Source organism: Aethalodelphis obliquidens, unplaced genomic scaffold (genome assembly GCF_003676395.1).
Source record: "Aethalodelphis obliquidens isolate GAN/ISIS:26980383/991018 unplaced genomic scaffold, ASM367639v1 scaffold22, whole genome shotgun sequence".
Taxonomy (NCBI): domain Eukaryota; kingdom Metazoa; phylum Chordata; class Mammalia; order Artiodactyla; family Delphinidae; genus Aethalodelphis; species Aethalodelphis obliquidens.
This window is the reverse complement of record NW_020837966.1, coordinates 394,332-416,521: the sequence shown is the minus strand read 5'-3', so window position 1 is coordinate 416,521 and position 22,190 is coordinate 394,332. Positions and strand designations below refer to the sequence as shown.

The 22,190-nt window shown below is 40.4% G+C and overlaps 1 protein-coding gene across 1 annotated transcript in view; it reads right to left on the bottom strand.

Moving 5' to 3' along the window:
* Positions 1-21,025, bottom strand: part of DOCK3 (dedicator of cytokinesis 3) — a 409,735-nt gene extending 388,710 nt beyond the window's left edge. Inside the window, exon 1 of the mRNA XM_027120931.1 lies at positions 20,672-21,025. Within this exon, the coding sequence (XP_026976732.1) occupies positions 20,672-20,708 (37 nt within the window). The 5' untranslated portion in view covers positions 20,709-21,025. The remainder of the gene's footprint in view (positions 1-20,671) is intronic.
* Between the last annotated feature and the right edge of the window lie 1,165 nt (positions 21,026-22,190).

Below are 22,190 nucleotides of genomic sequence, written 5' to 3'. Positions count from 1 at the left end.
AGAGTCCCAGGCAGGATAAACCCAAGGAGAAACATGTCGAGACACACAGTAATCAAATTGACAAAAATTAAAGGCTAAGAAAAATGATTAAAAGCAATAAGGGAAAAACAACAAATAACATACAAGGGAACTCCCATAAGGTTAACAGCTGATTTCTCAGCAGAAACTCTACAAGCCAGAAGGGAGTGGCACAATATATTTAAAGTGATGAAAGGGAAGAACCTACAACCAAGATTACTCTACCAGGCAAGGATCTCACTCAGATTCGATGGAGAAATCAAAAGCTTTACAGAAGAGCAAAAGCTAAGAGAATTCAGCACCACCAAACCAGCTCTACAACAAATGCTAAAGAAACTTCTCTAAGTGGGAAACACAAGAGAAGAAAAGGACCTACAAAAACAAACCCAAAACAATTAAGAAAATGGTAATAGGAACATACATATCAATAATTACCTTAAATGTGAATGGATTAAATGCTCCAATCAAAAGACACAGGCTTGCTGAATGGATACAAAAACAAGAGCCATGTATATGCCGTCTACAAGAGACCCACTTCAGACAGAGGGACACATACAGACTGAAACTGAGGGGATGGAAAAAGATATTCCATGCAAATGGAAATCAAAAGAGAGCTGGAATTTCGTATTTCCCCCACTGCATTTTATTTGTACAACCTCATTAAACACTAAGCTCAGTTACGGAGCCATCAGCAACACCCAAGAGATCAGCTCTCTTTAGTAATAAGAATTCTACTTTCCCTCAGCAGTGAAGACATCACAAATTGAAACTCTCAGTACTATATTTCTAAGCCTGCATTTTCACTGATACATAATTTCCCTATCAATATTAAGAAACAATTTTCCTATGATATCTCAGAAACTGCATGACATCACTAATGTTATTTCTGCTTAGTTTATCAAAGGGTGTTCATTTTTATTGCTTTGGGGTTACTCCACATCATTGTTTATTTCTTTATTTTTATTTATTATTTATTTGGCTGTGTTGGGTCTCTGTTGCAGTGCGTGGGCTTCTCATTGTGGTGGTCTCTCCCGCTGCTAAGCACAGGCTCTAGGCTCGCAGGCTCCAGAGTGCAGGCCCAGCAGCTGTGGTGCACACGCCCAGCCGCTCCGCGGCACGTGGGATCTTCCCGGACCAGGGCTCAAACACCTGTCCCCTGCATTGGCAGGTGGACTCCCAACCACTGTGCCACCAGGGAAGCCCCATTGTTTATTTCTTGACTTATGGTCATAAGTAATCAGGTGTTCAACAGAGTGAAGTTAAATTGAGGGTAATAAAACCATTGGATTAAACATTTGGTGTGCCAGCCTATGGTATTACAGGAATTGCCCAAATACTTCTTCAAGAACTGTATTTATAAGTAGCCATGGAATTCCTGTTATGGAGTGTTGGCAATCCTACATTTTATGGAGATCAAATGCATGGTTTTCATAGGTGGTTTGTAAGAACTGATTTCACTGTTGGTTAAGCTACATTTACTACTGGGACCCACAGGAGAAATACCACTCATGTTGCATTCCTACACTAAAGGCAAGTACTACAGTGTGGAGAAACATTCTGGAGAAAAGTTTACAGAAATCTGGAAATAAGAAGGAAAGGTTTACCTGTGTACTATAATTGTATCAGAAACAAAGAGAAAAAAGTTTTAACTGGAAATGTTACTCTGTACTTACTTATCATGAATATAAGTATATATTTAATCTTGCAAAAAAAAAGAATGAAAAAGAAAGCTGAAGTAGCAGTTCTAGTATCAGAGAAAACAGACTTTAAAATAAAGAATGTTACAAGAGACAAGGAAGGACACTACATAATGATCAAGGGATCAATCCAAGAAGAAGATATAACAATTATAAATATATATGCACCCAACATAGAAGCACCTCAATACATAAAGCAAATGCTAACAGCTATAAAAGAGGAAATCGACAGTAACACAATAATAGTGGGGGACTTTAACACCTCACTTACACCAATGGACAAATCATCCAGACAAAAAATTAATAAGGAAACACAAGCTTTAAATGATACAATAGACCAGATAGATTTAACTAGTATTTATAGGACATTCCATCCAAAAACAGCAGATTACACCTTCTTCTCAAGTGCACACAGAACATTCTCCAGAACAGATCACATCTTCGGTCACAAATCAAGCCTCAGTAAATTTAAGAAAACTGAAATCATATCAAGCATCTTTTCCGACCACAACGCTATGAGATGAGAAATCAATTGCAGTGGAAAAAATGTAAAAAACACTAACACATGGAGGCTAAACAATACGTTACTAAATAACAAAGAGATCACTGAGGAAATCAAAAAATACCTAGAGACAAATGACAACAAAAACATGACGATCCAAAACCTATGGGATGCAGCAAAAGCAGTTCTCAGAGAGAAGTTTACAGCAATACAATCCAACCTCAAGAAACAAGAAAAATCTCAAATAAACAATCTAACCTTACACCTAAAGGAACTAGAGAAAGAAGAACAAACAAAACCCAAAGATAGTAGAAGGAAAGAAATCATAAAGATCAAAGCAGAAATAAATGAAATAAAACAAAGAAACAATTTGTTTCAATTTTTTAACAAAACTGATAAACCTTTAGCCAGACTCATCAAGAAAAAGAGGGAGAGGACTCAAATCAATAAAATTAGAAATGAAAGAGGAGATGTTACGATGGACACCGCAGAAATAAAAAGCATCATAAGAGACTACTACAAGCAACTCTATGCCAATAAAATGGACAACCTGCAAGAAATGGACAAATTCTTAGAAAGGTACAACCTTCCAAGACTGAACCAGGAAGAAATAAAAAATATGAACAGATCAATCACAAATAATGAAATTGAAACAGTGATTAAAAATCTTCCAACAAACAAAGTCCAGGACCAGATGGCTTCACGGGCAAATTCTATCAAACATTTAGAGAAGAGCTAACACCTATCCTTCTCAAACTCTTCCAAAATATTGCAGAGGAACACTCCCAAACTCATTCTACAAGGCCACCATCACCCCAATACTGAAACCACACAAAGATACTACAAAAAAAGAAAGCTACAGGCCAATATCACTGATGAATATAGATGCAAAAATCCTCAACAAAATACTAGCAAACGAAATCCAACAGCACATTAAAAGGATCATACACCATGATCAAGTGGGATTTATCCCAGGGATGCAAGGATTCTTCGATATACGCAAATGTGATACACCATATTAAGAAACTGAAGAATAAAAACCATATGATCATCTCAATAGATGCAGAAAAAGCTTTTGACAAAATTCAACACCGATTTATTATAAAAACTCTCCAGAAAGTGGGCACAGAGGGAAACTACCTCAACATAATAAAGGCGATATACAACAAACCTACAGCAAACATCATTCTCAATGGTGAAAAACTAAAAGCATTTCCTCTAAGATCAGGAACAAGACAAGGATGTCCCCTCTCACCACTATTATTCAATATAGTTTTGGAAGTCCTAGCCACGGCAATCAGAGAAGAAAAAGAAATAAAAGAAATACAAATTGGAAAAGGAGAAATAAAACTGTCACTGTTTGCAGATGACATTATACTACATATAGATATTCCTAAAGATGCCACCAGAAAACTACTAGAGCTAATCAATTAATTTGGTAAAGTTGCAGGACACAAAATTAACACACAGAAATCTCTTGCATGCCTATACACTAACAACGAAAGATCAGAAAGAGAAATTAAGGAAACAATCCCATTCACCACTGCAACAAAAAGAATAAAATACCTTGGACTAAACCTACCTAAGGAGGTAAAAGACCTGTACTCAAGAAACTATAAGACACTGATGAAAGAAAACAAAGATGACAAACACAGATGGAGAGATATACCATGTTCTTGGATTCGAAGAATCAATATTGTGAAAATGACTATACTACCCAAAGCCATCTACAGATTCAAATTACCAATGGGATTTTTTACAGAACTAGAACAAAAAATCTTAAAATTTGTATGGAGACACAAAAGACCCCGAATAGCCAAAGCAATCTTGAGGGGAAAAAATGGAGCTGGAGGAATGAGACTCCCTGACTTTGGGCTATACTACAAAGCTACAGTAATCAAGATAATATGGTACTGGCACAAAAACAGAAATACAGATCAATGGAACAGGATAGAAATCCCAGAAATAGACCCATGCACCTATGGTCAACTAATCTATGACAAAGGAGGCAACGATATACCATGGAGAAAAGACAGTCTCTTCAATAAGTGGTGCTGGGAAAACTGGACAGCCACATGTAAAAGAATGAAATTAGAACATTCCCTAACACCATACACAAAAATAAACTCAAAATGGATTAAAGACCTAAATGTAAGGCTGGATACTATAAAACTCTTAGAGGAAAACATAGGAAGAACACTCTGAAATAAATCACAGCAAGATCTTTTTTGACCCACCTCCTAGAGTAATGGAAATAAAAACAAAAATAAACAAATGAGACCTAATGAAACTTAAAAGCTTTTGCACAGCAAAGGAAACTATAAACAAGACGAAAAGACAACCCTCAGAATGGGAGAATATATTTCCAAATGAATCAACGGACAAAGGATTAATCTCCAAAATATATAAACAGCTCATTAGCTCAATATTAAAAAAACAAACAACACAATTAAAAAATGGGCAGAAGACTTAAAGAGACATTTCTCCAAAGAAGACATGCAGATGGCCAAGAGGCATATGAAAAGCTGCTCAACATCACTGATTATCAGAGAAATGCAAATCAGAACTACAATGAGGTATCACCTCACACCGGTTAGATTGGGCATCATCAGAAAATCTACAAACAAATGCTGGAGAGGGTGTGGAGAAAAGGGAACCCTCTTGCATTGTTGGTGGGAATGAAAATTGATACAGCCACTATGGAGAACAGTATGGAGGTTCCTTAAAAAACTAAAAATAGAACTACCATATGACCCAGCAATCCCACTACTGGGCACATACCCTGAGAAAACCATAATTCAAAAAGACACATGCACCCCAATGTTCACTGCAGCACTATTTACAATAACCAGGTCATGGAAGCAACCTAAATGCCCATTGACAGACTAATGAATAAAGAAGATGTGGTACATATATACAATGGAATACTACTCAGCCATAAAAAGGAATGAAATCAGGTCATTTTCAGAGACATGGACGGACCTACAGACTGTCATACAGATTGAAGTAAGTCAGAAAGAGAAAAACAAATATCATATATTAATGCATATATGTGGAATGTAGAAAAATGGTACAGATGAACCAGTTTGCAAGGGAGAAATAGAGACAGATGTAGAGAACCAACGTATGGACACCAAGGGAGGAAAGTGGGGGGCAGGGGGTGGTGGTGGGATGAAATGGGAGATTGCGATTGACATATATACACTAATATGTGTAAAACAGACAACTAATAAAACGCTGCTGTATAACAAATAAATAAATAAAGTTCAAAAAAAAAAATACTGAGAAGAAGAAGAGATAAAATGCCCAGATACATACTTTTACAGATACAAACAAACACACAGTCTGGGCATGAACAAGTAGTAGCTTGTGTTAAGTGCAATGAAAACTAACCTTGTTAAGAAAAAAAGAAAAAAATATGAAAAATCTACAGCAAGCATCATACTCAGTGTGAAAGACTGAAAGCTTTTCCTCTAAGATCAGGAACAAGACGAAAATGACTGCTTTTGCCTTTTCAACATAGTGCTAGAAGTTTTAGCCAGAGTAGTAATTGGGCAAGAAAAAGAAACAAAAGGCATCCAAATATGAAAGGAAGAAATAAAATGATCTCTCTTTGCAGATGACATGATCTTATATGTAGAAAACCTTAAAGAATGCAGTCAAAAAAAACAACAACAACAAAATGTTAGGGCTAACAGATGAACTCAGCAGTTGCACGATATAAAATTAACATGCAAAAATACATTAACAATGAACAATACAAAAACAAAATTAAGAAAACAATTCCAAGGACTTTCCTGGTGGTGCAGTAGTTAAGAATCCGCCTGCCAATGCAGGGGACACGGGTGATCCCTAATCCAGGAAGATTCCGCATGCTGCAGAGCAACTAAGCCTGTGTGCCAGAACTACTGAGCCTGCGCTCTAGAGCCCGCGAGCCACAACTACTGAGCTCTCACGCCACAACTACTGAAGCCCGCTCACTCTAGGGCCCACATGCTGCAACTACTGAAGCCCACGCACCCAGAGCCATGCTCCACAAGAGAAGCCACCGCAACGAGAAGCCCACACACTGCAATGAAGAGTAGCCCCCGCTTGCTGCAACCAGAGAAAGCCCATGTGCAGCAACAAAGACCCAACGCAGCCAAAAATAATAATAATAATAATAGTAAATAAAGACAACCTAAGTAAATGTAAAGCATCCGTGATCACTGACTGGAAGAATTAATATTGTTAACATGACAATACTACCTAAAGCAATCTACAAATTCATTGCAATTCCTGTCAAAATCCCAATGGCACTTTTTGTAGAAACAGAAAAATTCTTCCTAAAATTCATATAGAATCTCAAGGGACCCCAAAGAGGCAAAACAAACTTGAAAAAGAAGAACAAAGTGGGAGTACTCACACTTCCTGATTTCAAAACGTGCTACAAAGGCACAGAAAACTGTGGTACTGGCATAAAGACAGACATATCAGCATAAAGACAGAGGCCCAAAAAAAAACGTCAAATATATGGCCAAATGATTTTCAAACCAAGGTGCTAAGACCATTCAATGGGAAAGACAGACTTCTCAACAAACAATGCTGAGAAAACTAGACATCCATATACAAAAGAATGAAGCTGGACCCTTACCTTATGCCATATGCAAAAATTAACTCAAAATGGATCAAAGGTCTAAATGTAAAAGCTATAAAACTCTTAGAAGGAAACATGGGGGAAAGCCTCATGATGGATTTGACCATGATTTCTTGAATATGACACCAAAAGCACAAATGACAAAAGAAAACATAAATTAGACTGTGTCAAAATTTAAAACTTCTGTACATCAAAGGACACTATAACAGAGTGAGAAGGCAAACCATGAAATGGGAGAAAACATCTCTAAACCATGTATCTGTTAAGGAATTAATATCTAGAATATATAAAGAGCTACAAACTAACAACCGCAACAAAAATCTATTTTAAAATGGGCAAAGTACTTGAATAGACATTTCTCCAAACACAACACATAAATGGCCAATAAGCACATGAAAAGACGCTCAACATCACTAATTATTAGGAAAAATGCAAATCAAAACCACAATGAGGGACTTCCCCGGTGGCACAGTGGTTAGGAATCCACCTGACGGTGCGGGGGACACAGGTTCAAGCCCTGGTCCAGGAAGATCCCACATGTCACAGAGCAACTAGGCCCGTGCACCACAACTACTGAGCCTGTGCTCTAGAGCCCGTGAGCCACAACTACTGAGCCCACATGCCACAGCTACTGAAGCCCATGCACCTAGAGCCCGTGCTCCGCAACAAGAGAAGCCACCGCAATGAGAAGTCCACACACCAAAAGTAAGAGTAGCCCCCGCTCACTGCAACTAGAGAAAGTCAGCATTCAGCAACGAAGACCCAATGCAGCCAAATAGAAATAAATAAATAAATAAATAAATAAAAAATTTTTAAAGACCGCAATTAAATACCACTTCACACCCATTTGGATGGCCATTTATAGAAACATTTTTTTAAAAGACAGAAAATCACAAGTATTAGCAAGGATATAAAGAGACTGGAATCCTCGTGCATTGCTGATGGCAAAGTAAAATGGTGCAGGCACTACAGAAAACAGCGTGGTGGTTCCCCAAAAAACTAAACATAGAATTACCAAATGGTAAGCAATTCCACTCCTAGGTATATATCCAAAGGATTTAAAACAGGGAGTCAAACAGAAACTTGGATGCCAAATGTTCATTATAGTATTATTCACAATATCTACCAAAAGGTAGAAACAACCCAAGTGTCCATCAACAAAGAACGGGTAAACAAAATGTGGTACATACATAAAATGGAATATTTCTCCAACGAAAATATACAGATAGCCAATAAGCACATGAAAAGATGCTCAACATCACTAATCGCTAGGGAAATTCAAATCAAAACCACAGTGAGATACCACTTCACACCCATTAGGATGGCTATTATCAAAAAATAAGAAGTGCTGGACTTCCCTGGCAGTCCAATGGTTAAGACTCCATGCTTCCAATGCAGGGGGCATGTGTTCGATCCCTGGTCAGGGAACTAAGATCCCACATGCCACGCAGTGTGGCCAAAAAATAAAATAAAATAAGAAGTGTTGGCAAGGATGTGGGACTCTCACGAGTTGTTGGTGGTAATGTAAAATTGTACAACTGGTGTGGAAAATAAGTGATTTCTCTAAAAGTTAAACATGAATTACCATTTGATCCAGCAATTCCAATGCTAGGTATACACCCAAGAGATCCGAAAATAGGGACTCTAACAGATACTTGCACACTAATATTCATAGCAGCTTAATTCATAAGAGCCAAAAGGTGGAAACTACCTAAGTGTACAACAACAGATGAATGTATAAATAAATGTGATATATACTCACACAATGGGATATTATTCAGACATAAAAAGGAATGAAATTTTGATGCCTGCTACAACATGCACGAACCCTGAAAATGTTATGCTAAGTAAAATAAGCTGAATACAAAAAGACAAATGTTGTATGATTCCATTTACATGAGGTATCTAGAATAATCAAATTCACAGAGACAGAAAGTAGAATAGAGGTTACCTGGAGCTACAGGGAGGGGTATAGAGTTTTTGTTTGGGATGATAAAAAGAGCTCTGGAAATAAATAGTAGTGATAGTTATACAACAATTTGAATGTATTTAATGCCACTAAATTGTACACTTAATCTGGGTAAATTGTAAATATCAGGGTGAAGAATTAACCAATTAAAACAGTTCATTACTCTACATAACACAGAAACCTGCTATGGTTTCTGAGAAAGCAAATCAATAAAAACAATGAGTGCTTTGTGGGACAACCACAGTCTCATTACCTACAATCATACACCATTGTCTTATCAGAGCTTAAATATTTCAGTATGTTTAAATGTATCAAAAGTTTTTCTTTTCAAACAGTTCCTTCCCTCCATCCATAATGGTCCAAGCACCCCTAAGTGTTTCTTCCCTTTCCCATACCAAAAAGCAGAACAAATCCCCCTCCCCCTTCCTGGCTTTCTTCATGATAACAAGATGGCTGCAGCAGTACCAGACGTCATACCTACATGCAGCCACCCAGAGGGGAAAATGCTCTGCATGGAGCAAATCTGCATTAGGCTCTATCACTCCCAGAGCACTGCCTCTGTTCCAAAGCCAGGCATTCCTACAGAGCCCAGCCCTGGCCATGAGTCAGAAAGTTCTTTTAACACATCTAAGTTTTTCAAAAAGGCACTGAATTTCACTCCAATAGAAAGGAAAGGAGCCACTTTAGTTTTTCATAAAGTTGATTACCCCAGTTTCCCTTGAACAAGTTCAGTTCGGGTCTAGCTTGAAAAGGTATGGCTGGGGAAAGAAGCAAACAGCAAAGAGTGGCTGGCAAACAGGAAAAGGAAATGAATGACACTGGAAGTAGCTACAGAGAACAGAAATGTACAGAGATAGAAAGAATACCAAAACAAAACAAAAATACCATTTCAAGTCACTGATAGCAAGTCGAAGAGTCTCACATATCCCCCCTCCCCGACCACCACCACCACCACCAAATTCCCAGAGAGCATCACAGCCAGATGAGAAAGAGAGCAAACAAACAAGAGAACCACTAACTGGAATTAGTGATCTTCCCAGGGATTTCAGTGAGGAAGCAAACAAGTATCACTGTATCAAAGTCATAATCACTTATTTGTATTAACGATATCAAATAGTCAGAAAGTTCAATTAAACAAATGATGCCCAAGAAGTTGAAATGGTAGTACAAGATACTTTATTTTTGTAATGCCTGAGAATTTATCCCTCTTAAGCATGTATCAAGTTTGAAATTTTTGAAGATGCAAATTTGTGGAGAAAATAATGCCCTATACTGACAAGGGTGCAGAGAAACAAGTACCCTCACTGTCCTGGCAATAGTTAATTTCTAATGACCAACTGCTCAGAAGTAGGAGATTAGGTAAATTATAGTACCTAATATAGTACCTAATGGAACAGCAGTCATTAAAACAATGACATTCCAGACATAAGAAAATGTTCATAGTATAGCAGATTTAAAATAAAAGACTGTTGGGACTTCCCTGGTGGTCCAGTGGTTAATACTCCATGCTTCCACTGCAAGGAGCGTGGGTTTGATCCCTGGTCAGGGAACTAAGATCCCACATGCTGCATGGCCAATAAATAAATTACTTGAGTTTTAAAAATAAAATAAAATACTGAATGACAATATAAACAGTACAGTCCTAAATTTATTTTAAATGCCTGCATCAGAAAAAAAGACTGGAAAGATATGCCAGTGTGTTGAGATGGGTTATGTCTGGGTAACAAAAATAAGATATCACCCTTATTTTCTTTTTTGTGTATTTTTCTATAGTTACTTACATGTCTATAATGAATATATATCTTATGTAATCAGAGGGGAAATGTTACACAGAAAAAGCTCAGATGTATTCAACATATTGAATTCACCACAGGGAAGAATGGAACATATTATCTTTTACTATAAACAAAGTCCAACAAAAAAAATATTTTCTTGGTGCTTTTAAAGGTTTAACCTTGAGTTCTATGGAAAAGTCACTCATCCAAAACACGGCTTCCCCAAAGGTGTCAAACAAAAGAGGTATTGTTGGGGTAAATTCAAGCGGCATCCCAATTACCTGCTGCAAATTTCCTGAATCACTGTTGTCATAACTGTGAAACTCTAGGTGAGATTCATACTGGAATCCTAAGGTTCCCACCCAAAATCAGTCATCTCAACTCAGCCACAGGCAGTAAACCTTCCTAACAGACTCAAGAAAGAGAAACGCTGAGGAAAAAAAAGTGTATTCATGATGTCACAGATTTCTAACAACTAAATATCATTAGACTTACAGTCTGCTTTTTAAAATACTATCGGACCTAGGGGTAAAGCAGGAATAAAGACGCAGACCTCTTAGAGAACGGACTTGAGGTTATGGGGAGGGGGAAGGGTGAGCTGTGACAGGGCGAGAGAGAGTCATGGGCATATACACACTAACAAACGCAGTAAGGTAGATAGCTAGTGGGAAGTAGCCGCATGGCACAGGGATATTGGCTCGGTGCTTTGTGACAGCCTGGAGGGGTGGGATGGGGAGGGTGGGAGGGAGGGAGATGCAACAGGGAAGACATATGGGAACATATGTTTATGTATGACTGATTCACTTTGTTATAAAGCAGAAACTAACACACCATTGTAAAGCAATTATACCCCAATAAAGATGTTAAAAAAATAATAATAATAAAATAAAATAAAATAAAATAAAATACTATCGGGGGACTTCCCAGGTGGTCCAGTGGTTAAGACTCCGCGATCCCAACACAGGGGGCCCAGGTTCAATCCCTGGTCAGGGAAGTAAGATTCCACATGCTGCAACTAAACCCACGTGCTGCAACTAGAGAAGCCCATGAGCCGCAACGAAGGCCCAGTGCAGCCAAAATAAATAAATAAATAAATTTTAAAAAATAAAATACTATCAGGATTAACAAAGCAAAATAAAACTTTCATTAGGTTGGACTCCTAATTAAGCATTTATTGATCCCTCACTATGTGCTAGGTCCTGGGGTTACAAACACAAAGACAAAATTCCTTGTCCTGGAGAAGCTCAATCCCCTGAGGCAAAGACATGCAATTAAGCATGACCTAAAGGGATAAGTGCCATACTAGAGGCTGGTACCAACCGCTGTAGGAGCAAGAAGCAATGCTTATTATTGGGCAGAGCTGGGGAAGGCATCAAAGAGAAGATGACATTTCAGCTTTTTAAGGTGGCATTCCCCAGGCAGAGAAAGGTAGTCATTGCATTCCTGTCATATTATAACAACCAAGCAAAGCGACAAAGGTAGGAGGGTTTTAGGCTTGTCTGGAAAAGGGTGAGTTGTCCAGCATATCTAAAGTGTAGGGAATGTGGAAAGAACATCAGAAACAAAACTCAAGAAAAGTTTCGTGCCACCCGTCCTCCTATACATGAAGATGAAAATGGATTTCAGATCTTTTTAATGCTAATATACCTTTATCACTCCCCACACTTAAAAGTAAGGCCACACAGACTTTAGCAGCAACCTTCCTCCTTGGCCATAGACCACAGTCTGGCCAGGAACACATCCTAACCCCAAACACTATCAGGTTCACAAAGGTGGCACAGCTGGCACTGTCATGAAGCATTCAGTAAGTCATCCTGATAATTTGCATTCAAAACACAACATAACAAAATCTACTCCTTTATAAACTGGACACTTCCCTCAAACTATTCTGTTCAACATTTTTACCAGCCACTTGGAAAAGGACAGAAGACAGGTTTATCAACTGTGTAGGTGAAACTTCAAGGAAAAGATGATATGTGGGAAGACAAACTCAAGCTACAAAAAAGACTTGAAAGAGCTTCCCTGGTGCTGCAGTGGTTGAGAGTCCGCCTGCCGATGCAGGGGACACAGGTTCGTGCCCCGGTCCGGGAAGATCCCACATGCCACGGAGCGGCTGGGCCCATGAGCCATGGCCGCTGAGCCTGCGCGTCCAGAGCCTGTGCTCCGCAACGGGAGAGGCCGCAACAGTGAGAGGCCCACGTACCACAAAAAAAAAAAAAAAAAAAAAAACTTGACAAGTTGTACTAATGAGCCAAATACTGAGAGCCCAACCCCATTTAAGACCAACAGTGGCAAGCCAAATATGCTCCCCCTCAATGAAATGTAATGAAAATAAATGTAAAATCTTTTTAAAATGAAACTAAAATTTTACATTTATGTTTATTATCAATAGCACACATTCAGGACAGAGATCTAGCTTTACTTCAGTTAATATGCAGTAAAATCTAGAGTTTAGCTGTTATAAAACCAGTATGAGTAATTAGTGTGAAATGGCAGCTCAAAAGCCTCCGAATATCAGGCTTTATACCACATTAACAAAAAACGTCTAACTCAATGCTAAAATACATGTATAAAACCTTCTATATGCCTGGTACTGAGTTATGTCTGTCAAGAACACAAAGATACAGCTGACCCTTGAACAACACAGGTTTGAACTGTGCAGGTCCATTTATACACAATTTTTTTCAATAAATGTATACAGTACCTGTGTTTTCATGTTACAGATCTTTAAATTAATTACGTGTGGGGAAAAGTTTGCATTTAATTAGAGATCACAATATGTGGAACCAAAAGAACTAGGGTTTGCGTTCTGATTCCATCCAAACTGTTTCAGCTTCCTGCCCTTGGGTGAGTCATTTTATCATCTCCTTTGTTTTTGAGGCAGAAATAGTGGAACACAGATTTTTGACTGTGTGAGGGGTTGGCGCTCCAACCCCTGCATTGTTCAAGGGTCAACTGTAAATATGGCACAATCCCTACTTTTTAAGAGTTTATAGCCTAAATCAGAGTTAACCATGGGTCAAAAAATCAATTGCGCTGCCACCAATATTTTTTGATGAAAGAGAAATGAATAGAAACACCAGAGTACACTCTACAAAATACTATACCATGAAACTTTTAACTTTTTCATGTGTGTGTATAGTAGAAACATACACACATAAGAGATAATAATTTTTTTTTTTTTTTTTTTTTTGCGGTACGCGGGCCTCTCACTGCCATGGCCTCTCCCACTGCGGAGCACAGGCTCCGGACGCGCAGGCTCAGCGGCCATGGCTCACAGGCCCAGCCGCTCCACGGCATGTGGGATCTTCCTGGACCGGGGCACGAACCCGTGTCCCCTGCATCGGCAGGCAGACTCTCAACCACTGCGCCACCAGGGAAGCCCAAGATAATAATTTTAATTGTATTTCTTATCGTAGATCATAGTCAAAAGTTGGAAGGACATTAATCTAATGGAAGAGGATAGAATAAATATACCACTGTAAGATATAAAGTATCATAGAATAAAATCTATCTGGTTGGAAAAAGAAAGGGGTATGCTCAAGGTAGAAAAAGATTTACAAAGATAGTAATACATGATAGAAGCCTTAACAGATAGGAAAGAATCTGAGAGATGAAGATGGGGTGGGGGGAGGCACCCCACATAGAAAGAATATGAACAGAGACATGATGCAGCAAATAACAAGAAGTGTTTAATAGATGGCAAACAGTCCTGGCACACAGCAGCACTGGTATAATTAAGTCCAGACAGAAGGACTTGGGGAAAGTTCAGTTTGGCTAAAGTGTAAAATACAAGCAAGTCAACAGATGAAGGTGAAAAAGCAAATTTGAGCCATAACATGCAAGTGCTGGGCACACAGTAAACACTTAATGAATGTTAGCTATTCCACTGGTCTTACTTAGCTCTGGAGCCTTAAACCATATTATCTCTAAGATCCCTTACAATACTAAAATTTTATGAATTACTGAAGGGCTATGATGGAAGTTATTTATATGTAAACACAGAACACAAACTTATAAGAAATTACAAGGAGTCTATTCAACAAGGAAGAATGTTCTCATCACAGCTGTCTAACAATAAAATGGGCTGTCTCAAAACGTGGTGAGGGCACTGTCACTAGATGTATTTGAAGAAATGTCAAAGTATGATACTGAGTCTGTAATATAAAGTTCTGCATTTGGGCTTCCCTGGTGGCGCAGTGGTTAAGAGTCCGCCTGCTGATGCAGGAGACACAGGTTCATGCCCCGGTCCGGGAAGATCCCACATGCCGCAGAGCGGCTAGGCCCGTGAGCCATGGCCACTGGGCCTGCGCGTCCGGAGCCTGTGCTCCACAACGGGAGAGGCCACAACAGTGAGAGGTCCGTGAACCGCAAAAAAAAAAAAAAAAAAAAAAAGTTCTGCATTTATCATACATTAATTCTTCCATCAATTTTTGTTCTCATTCATCAATCAACAAGAGCTCATGAATGAGTTCTAAAGAGAGAGGGAGAAACAGATGGAAGCAAGAGGTTGAGATTTTATTCCATTGTAGATAAGTAGAAAAACAGGAAGTTTCTGAATGACATTTCCCAACATAGTAATTATCCTTACTAGAGTATCCTAATGTGTGATATAGCAAGTCAACTGCAGTTACTTGGGCCACAGCTAAAATAATTTGGCAACGTACTTATAAAAAAAATTTTAAAGTTCCCAGAACCTTTATGTGGAAAAAAATCTTTCTTTTCTATACAAAATCTATCAAGAGAGGGTATACAAGAGTCTTTAGAGCAAAACATAATAAACAGATTTGTTCATTATGGTAAAAGTACAACATTGGAATAAAGCCCTAATATAGCATATCCAATAATGCTTACACATTGGGAATAAATTCAGATCATTCTTATCTTCAAGAATAAAGACATAAGAATTCAAAAAAAATCATAATACAAACTATTAAAAATTGAAATTCAGCACCGATGTAAAAGTATGGTATGAATATAAAGCACTTCCAACCTCAATGACCATTCTTTTGAGACATCATGCTTCAGAATGTGTCTAAAAATGATAGAAAATGGTGTCATGTTTACAATTAAGCTTTATGTTTCTAAAGCATATTCTCTCATAACACTGCATGATAAAATTAACCATAACATTTGAATAGTCTATAGAATATTGTTGCATATTGACTTCCCTGTTAAAATATTGATCATTTCCTGCTGATTATTTCCTGCTTGCTTTACAGAATGGCAGATCAAAACAAAGCCATCTTGGTTTAAGAAGGCACTCAATAAATGTTCGCTGATATCAACTTCTTTCTTCCCTACTAACAATGTCTTTAAAAGAGGGCAATAGTACCCAACATACTCCTCAAGGCTGTTAAAAACCTGCCTTATGAATTGTCATGCCTTGAATCTGTACTCATCAGCAATGCAAATCATATATTCAGAAGCAGAACGATAAATACTATGTAGTCTTATAAAAATGCTTAATATAGAAATAAAATTCCTTAAATATCCAATTTAAATTTGAAGTCTGTTAAAAAGGCCTTATTTTTTGAGCCAGAGACATACACTGCCGACAAATTCTTTTCAGAGGCAACATGGTGTAATGAAAGCAGCTGTGGATTAGAAAAGAATCCCAAAGTCCTAGGTTGAAATCTCAAATCAGCACTTAGTTGGCTTAAGTATCTTAGATCAGTCACTTAATTTCTTTCAGTTAAAGTTTCTTTGTCATCGGTTTAAAAAAAAAAAAAAAAAGGAGCTTTACGGTGTAAAGCTCAAGCAGAATCATGATGCGGAAGTTCCCTGTAAACACTAAACCCCTGATCATAAAACATCAAGCACATCCTCACTTTTCAGGGCAAAATAAAGTCCTGGGTTTATGACATCTTCTCTACCCCTAGTGGATGCCTTTACCTCTGAGAGATAAAGATACAGGGCCTTTTCCAAGGCTTCAAAGGCTGGGATTTCCTTACAGAGCAAGTAACTAAAGAGCCCACTGCCCTCGCACTATTTCACTGAGTTGTAGCCCATTTACTTACAGATTTAGTGAAATTTTGTGAACACTGGTTCTTTCAGATGTGGTTTCATGGACCTATTCCCTTCCCACCTTCACATGCCTCTGCACCACAGGATCATTAGAAGTTAAATTTCTTTTAAGGATTCAGGGCTTTTTTTAAGTGTTGTTTGGGGTTTTTTTCCTATCTGGGGAAAATCAAGCAGAAGGAAATCAGGTAAAAGTAAGGCAGAAAATATGCATTGTTTTTAAATTAGAAAAAAATAAATATGACATTACAAAACTAAAATAGAAGGTAATCTGGTTGGTAATGAAGAAATTTTTTCATGGTCTGCTAAGTGGGGATTAGAAAAGAATAAGCAATAAATGCTCTGAATTATTACAAAATTTACCTCAGGACAGCAGAATAAACAAGATGACATTATGAAGCAGCTTTCACGGCTAAGATGCCAAACTAACACACATGTACTCAAATCTCTGCTGCTATTCTACTCAAGGAATTTAATTTACAAACTCTTGTTTCATTTGTTGGTGGTGTTTACTGCTGCTGCTATTAGAGGATGGGAAAAGTATTTTCTTGGTCTTCAGTTTCTATATTTGGTAGTTTGGGTGCAGTCAATATAGGAAAAGACAGATGTTTCACAAAAATGGTTGGACTTTTCTCACCTAATTCACTCTAGAATAGGAAGCTTCTTGAAAAGGTAAAATAAAGAATGGTAAGATGAAGGACTTTCCAAGCATTTATGGCAACAGAAAGAAAAGCAGAGAATCTCTAAGAGGAAGAGACATAAGGAGTCAAAACACAGGCTAAAAGGGTTCAGTAAAGAACAGCTCCTTGTGATACTAGAGAAGGACAGTAAGAGAGTCAAGTATATGGCAAAATATTGCCCATTGCCAAGAAGAAAATTAAGGGAACCTCTGAGATCCAATTTCATCATCTGTGTAACGAAGATAACATTAAGACTGCTCTGGGGATCTACATGGTATACCATAAGTGAGAATCCCCAGCACACTGACTGGTCCATCACTGATCTTCAAAAAAGGGTAGTTTCCTCCCCTTCCTCTAAACTCAATCACAGAATATTACAATGGAAAGGGAAGCTCAGATATTGCCTAGTCCTAAGCAAATAAATCAAATAATTTGAAAGTGTTATAACCTGTACAGAATTTTTATATCATAAATTTTAAAGGCATTAAGACATTACTACATGATCTCAAAAACCTTACCAATGTCAAATACAGATGAACAGTTGCACTGGGAAAAACTCCTTTGCACTGCTGCAACAGGGGACTCCTTCCCTCACCAACATCCAAGCAATTTATACAAATTGGTGGGGAAAAGATATGTTTTCCCTCCTTGCTGTAAGGATTATGGGTTAGCAAGCAGAGATAGAAATCTGTGCTCCATGCTGCTCATAAAAATCAAAGTTGAAATCTAAAACATTTTCTCATAGGAATAATGATAATGTTTAGATTTTCTTTTTTTTATTTTTTTATTTTTTTATTTATTTTATCTTTGGCTGTGTTGGGTCTTCGTTGCTGCGTGTGGGCTTTTCTCTAGTTGCAGTGAGTGGGGGCTATTCTTCATTGCAGTGCACAGGCTTCTCATTGCAGTGGCTTCTCTTGTTGTGGAACACAGGCTCTAGGCGTGCAGGCTTCAGTAGTTGTGGTACACGGGCTCAGCAATTGTGGCTCACGGGCTCTAGAGCGCAGGCTCAGTAGTTGTGGCGCACGGGCTTAGTTGCTCTGTGGCATGTGGGATCTTCCCAGACCAGGGCTCAAACCCGTGTCCCCTGCATTGGCAGGCAGATTCTTAACCACTGCACCACCAGAGAAGTCCAATGTTTAGATTTTCAAGCTAACAATTAAACAATGCAGCTAACATACCATTTTTAACTGACTATTTTTCTCATTGTAAGTACAATATTTAGGCTCTTTATAGACTGAACTGGCTTTTATGAAAAGGCCTAGGAGTGTAACCCTGAAATGCTTATGGAAAAAACATATTCTGAGTGTGAACAATCTACACAAGAACTTTTAGACCATAGCTGAGGAAGGGATAGTAGAAGAAAGCTGTGAGAGAAGATGATAGAGACTTTCTTTGTTTGACAGAAAGGGCAAATAAATTACACTAAATCACAGCTGCTCATGTCTTCAGAATAACTGTCTCTCTCATTTAACAAGCATTTAAGTCCTACCCTGTGCCCAATGCTGTACCCCTCCACAGGAAAAAATTTTTGTAAAGCTAAACTCACAGTCCAAGGAATGCAAAATTTTCCTTCCATCTTCCTGAGTAAATCACACACCAAATCCTAGTGCTTTGAGATTCACATATGCCTATCTTGATTACCCTGCATTGCCTCTATTTCAGAACGAACACACCTGAGGAAATGCCTAGTGTTGTTATTACTCTAAGTACTGTACTAAGGGGAAAAGAAGAAACTAACATTTATTAAGCATTTGGTATGCTCTCATTTGATTTTCACAACCCTGTAGGTAAATATTATCCCCAATTTACACATTAAGAAAATGATGTTAAATAACTTGCCCACAACACCAGTAAAGAGAAGCCAGGACTCAGAAATCTGCCAATTCCACTACTCAGAGGTTCCGACCCAGCAGGAAAGAAATTATCACTTAGGTGCCACTGGACAGTTGACCACTTTCACATCAGTTATTTGTTATTCTAGTTACGCAGGTCTGAGAGCAAGTTACAGAAAAGATAAACCATCAACTCTTCACATCACAAAATGTATTTAGTATTTAGGGAATGCTCTAAGAGAAAGGCTAAAATGTTCCCAGAGGTGAATCCCAGCTCTTCACATCATTTCCCAATCCCATTTCAACAGAGACTCTAGCACTAGGGCTCTTTTTATCACTTCCATCCTAGCCTATATCATTATGCCCTTAGAGCGTAGCTAATTAAAAACTTCATAAAGTTACCTTTCAAAACAAGATTTTCTACCAGCACAGATCTCTCTGCAGGTCCTTAAATTTAAATACATTCAGTTTCCACATAATTTGCCTGATGCTATTCCTAAACGTTTGTTACCAGTGACAGTTTAAAAGTTATTTTGTAGTGAACTGTGAACTAAACCTTGATTGAGCTGCAGTAAACATGGGAAACAAAAGTCTATGTTTAGACAGATTTCCCCATCTAAAATTTTCAATTAAAACTTAGGCAGAAAAAAAAACTGTACACTCATTTTTCTGTTTTTAACTGAATGACAGGTGACTTACAATAATGCAGTGTGGCTGAACTCCTCTCTCATGTAATCGCCACAAAAGACTAACACTATAAAAGTAAAACTAATACTCAATCCCTTAAATTATTGAATATGCCTTTTAAAGAAGTTGAGTATTATAAAAATTATTTAGCTTCTGGAGTTTAACACTTGTAACAGATAAAAAGAGGATTCTAAGAGGAATAATGGTCTCATCTAAAAACAGGTTCGTTTCTTAACAAAACCGTGACTGTAATATACACTAAACATTGGGACATGTGCAAAAACACTTCCTATTTTAAGTAATAATTATTTATAATATTGAAGGCAAAACAAACTAAAACAGATCAAACATTTCCAGTCAAATGTCTGCAAAATTCTGAACTGGGAAAATGATGTCAACGTATTTTATCCCTTTTTTTTCCTAAGGCTCCACTCCAAAAATAGAGTCATCGGGCTCATCAACTCAGGCGCAGAAACTCACTAAAATTGAGGTTTGAGAAAGGAGAAAACAGGTTCCCAGAATCTGGCTTCTTGGGTGAAACTGCCCTATGCCCCACACCAAAAACCTCGGGGAGCCGCTGGGGCCCTGCCCACCCCTCCCTCCGGCCGCACCTGACGAGGCCGCGCTGCCAGCGCCCCCTGCCGCCCTCCCCGCGCCCAGGGACCCGCTCCCACCCCCGCGCCTCGCGCCCGCGCCGCCCCCACCCCGCGCACACCCCGCGTCGAGGCCGCGCAGCCTGCGGGCAGCGCCGGGAGGCGCGCGGGCGCGAATTGAGGCGGGGCCGGCACGAGGCCGAGAGTAAGGGCGCGTCCCCCGAACGCCCGCCGCGGCCAGGCCGGAGCCTCACCTACCTACGCCGTATTTCTCTTCCTCCGTGGGGGTCCACATGGCCGGGCCGGGCGCGACCCCGCGGGCGCGGCGGCGGCCGGGCGACAGCGCGGCGGGGACGGCCGCGGGCCCGGCTGTGGCGCACCGCTAGGCGAGGCGGGGGCGGTCAGGCGGCGCAGGGCAGTGGGCGGCGCATCCCTCACAGGCCGTCCGGGATGCGACCGCCGCCACGCCCGGACCGCCAGGTTCCGCGGGCGCCCCAGCAAACCCGATCAGCGCGGGCGAGGGTTTGCCACCTGTCAGTCCCTGGCGTTCTCACGCCACCGCTCGTTCCTCACAGCTCTGCTGCTCGGCTCCCGGCGCCGCCGCGATTCGGCTCGCCTCAGCGGGCTCGCAGGACGCCCGCGCATGCGCCACTTCCCGGCGCGGGGGCTCGCACTGCCCGGGCTCGCGCCGCCCGAGCCCGCGCGCGAGCCCACGTGTCGCCGCCGCCGCGCGGCAGCGGAGGGAAATCAGCGAGAGGCGATTGAATGGCCCCGCCGGGGTCAGGACTGGCTCTTAGGCCCAAGGCCCCGGGCGGCAGCAAGTGCTGGAGGAGGCGGGGCTGGGCAGGTGGGAGGCCCTCGGACCCCCTGGGCTTCGGCATCCAGTGCCTCCTGCCAGGCACGCCGAGATCCCCGCGAGATCCGCCGGTCGGAGAGGGGAGAGCAGGGAAAGGAGGGAAGGATACCGTTTTAAGACCCATCCAGGTGTCATCCACGGCGCTGTCACGACCCCATCCCTGGAAAGGCCCCAGGAGCCACCCTCCGCAGCGCCCGGGCCCGCAGGGTGGGGTCGCCGCAGGAGAACCAAGTGGGGCATACTCGTGCCCCTCGCTCTTAGGTCTCTGGGACTCTTCCTAGGCCGAAGCCGCTAGCGCCTCCTTGCTTCTTGTTTCGCTGAGTCGGCCTGCGTAGTAAATGTTTGGGGCCAGAACAATCACTGCAGGCTTCCTAGTAAGGAAGAAGTTACTCATTGGGTTGGGGGAAGGGGGAGTAGGGACCGGGAGAGAGATGTACCTGCCCTGGGCACCGCCTCTGCTGCTCCTAGGTCTCTGCCTTACAGGCCATCCTGAGTTTCCGGTTCGGTCCCGAAACTTTTCTCCTTCCTCTCCTCCTTAAGAATCCATTCACTCTTAGGCCTGCAAATATCACCTTGTGACCCTAGGTCAACCGCTCAAAGACCAGGAAAGTCCTGGCAACTGCAGGACTTCTCCTTTCCACCTACATCTGGATTGCATGGTGTTCCTAGCCCTAATCCCAGCATATCCGTACAATTCTGTCACCAGCACTACCAAATCAAAATCCTGGTGTCATCCCTCACTATCAGTCTTGGACACCCCAACTCTATAAAGCCCAGCTCAAGGTCTCACCTCCAGAAAACCTTCCCTGATCCTGCAGCTGGCAGACTGGATCCTTCCTTTGCCTGGGATTCAAGCTGCGTGCCTTTGTGCCTTACTTTTCCTATAAGACTGTCAGCTCCAAAAGGCAAAATCCAGGCTAA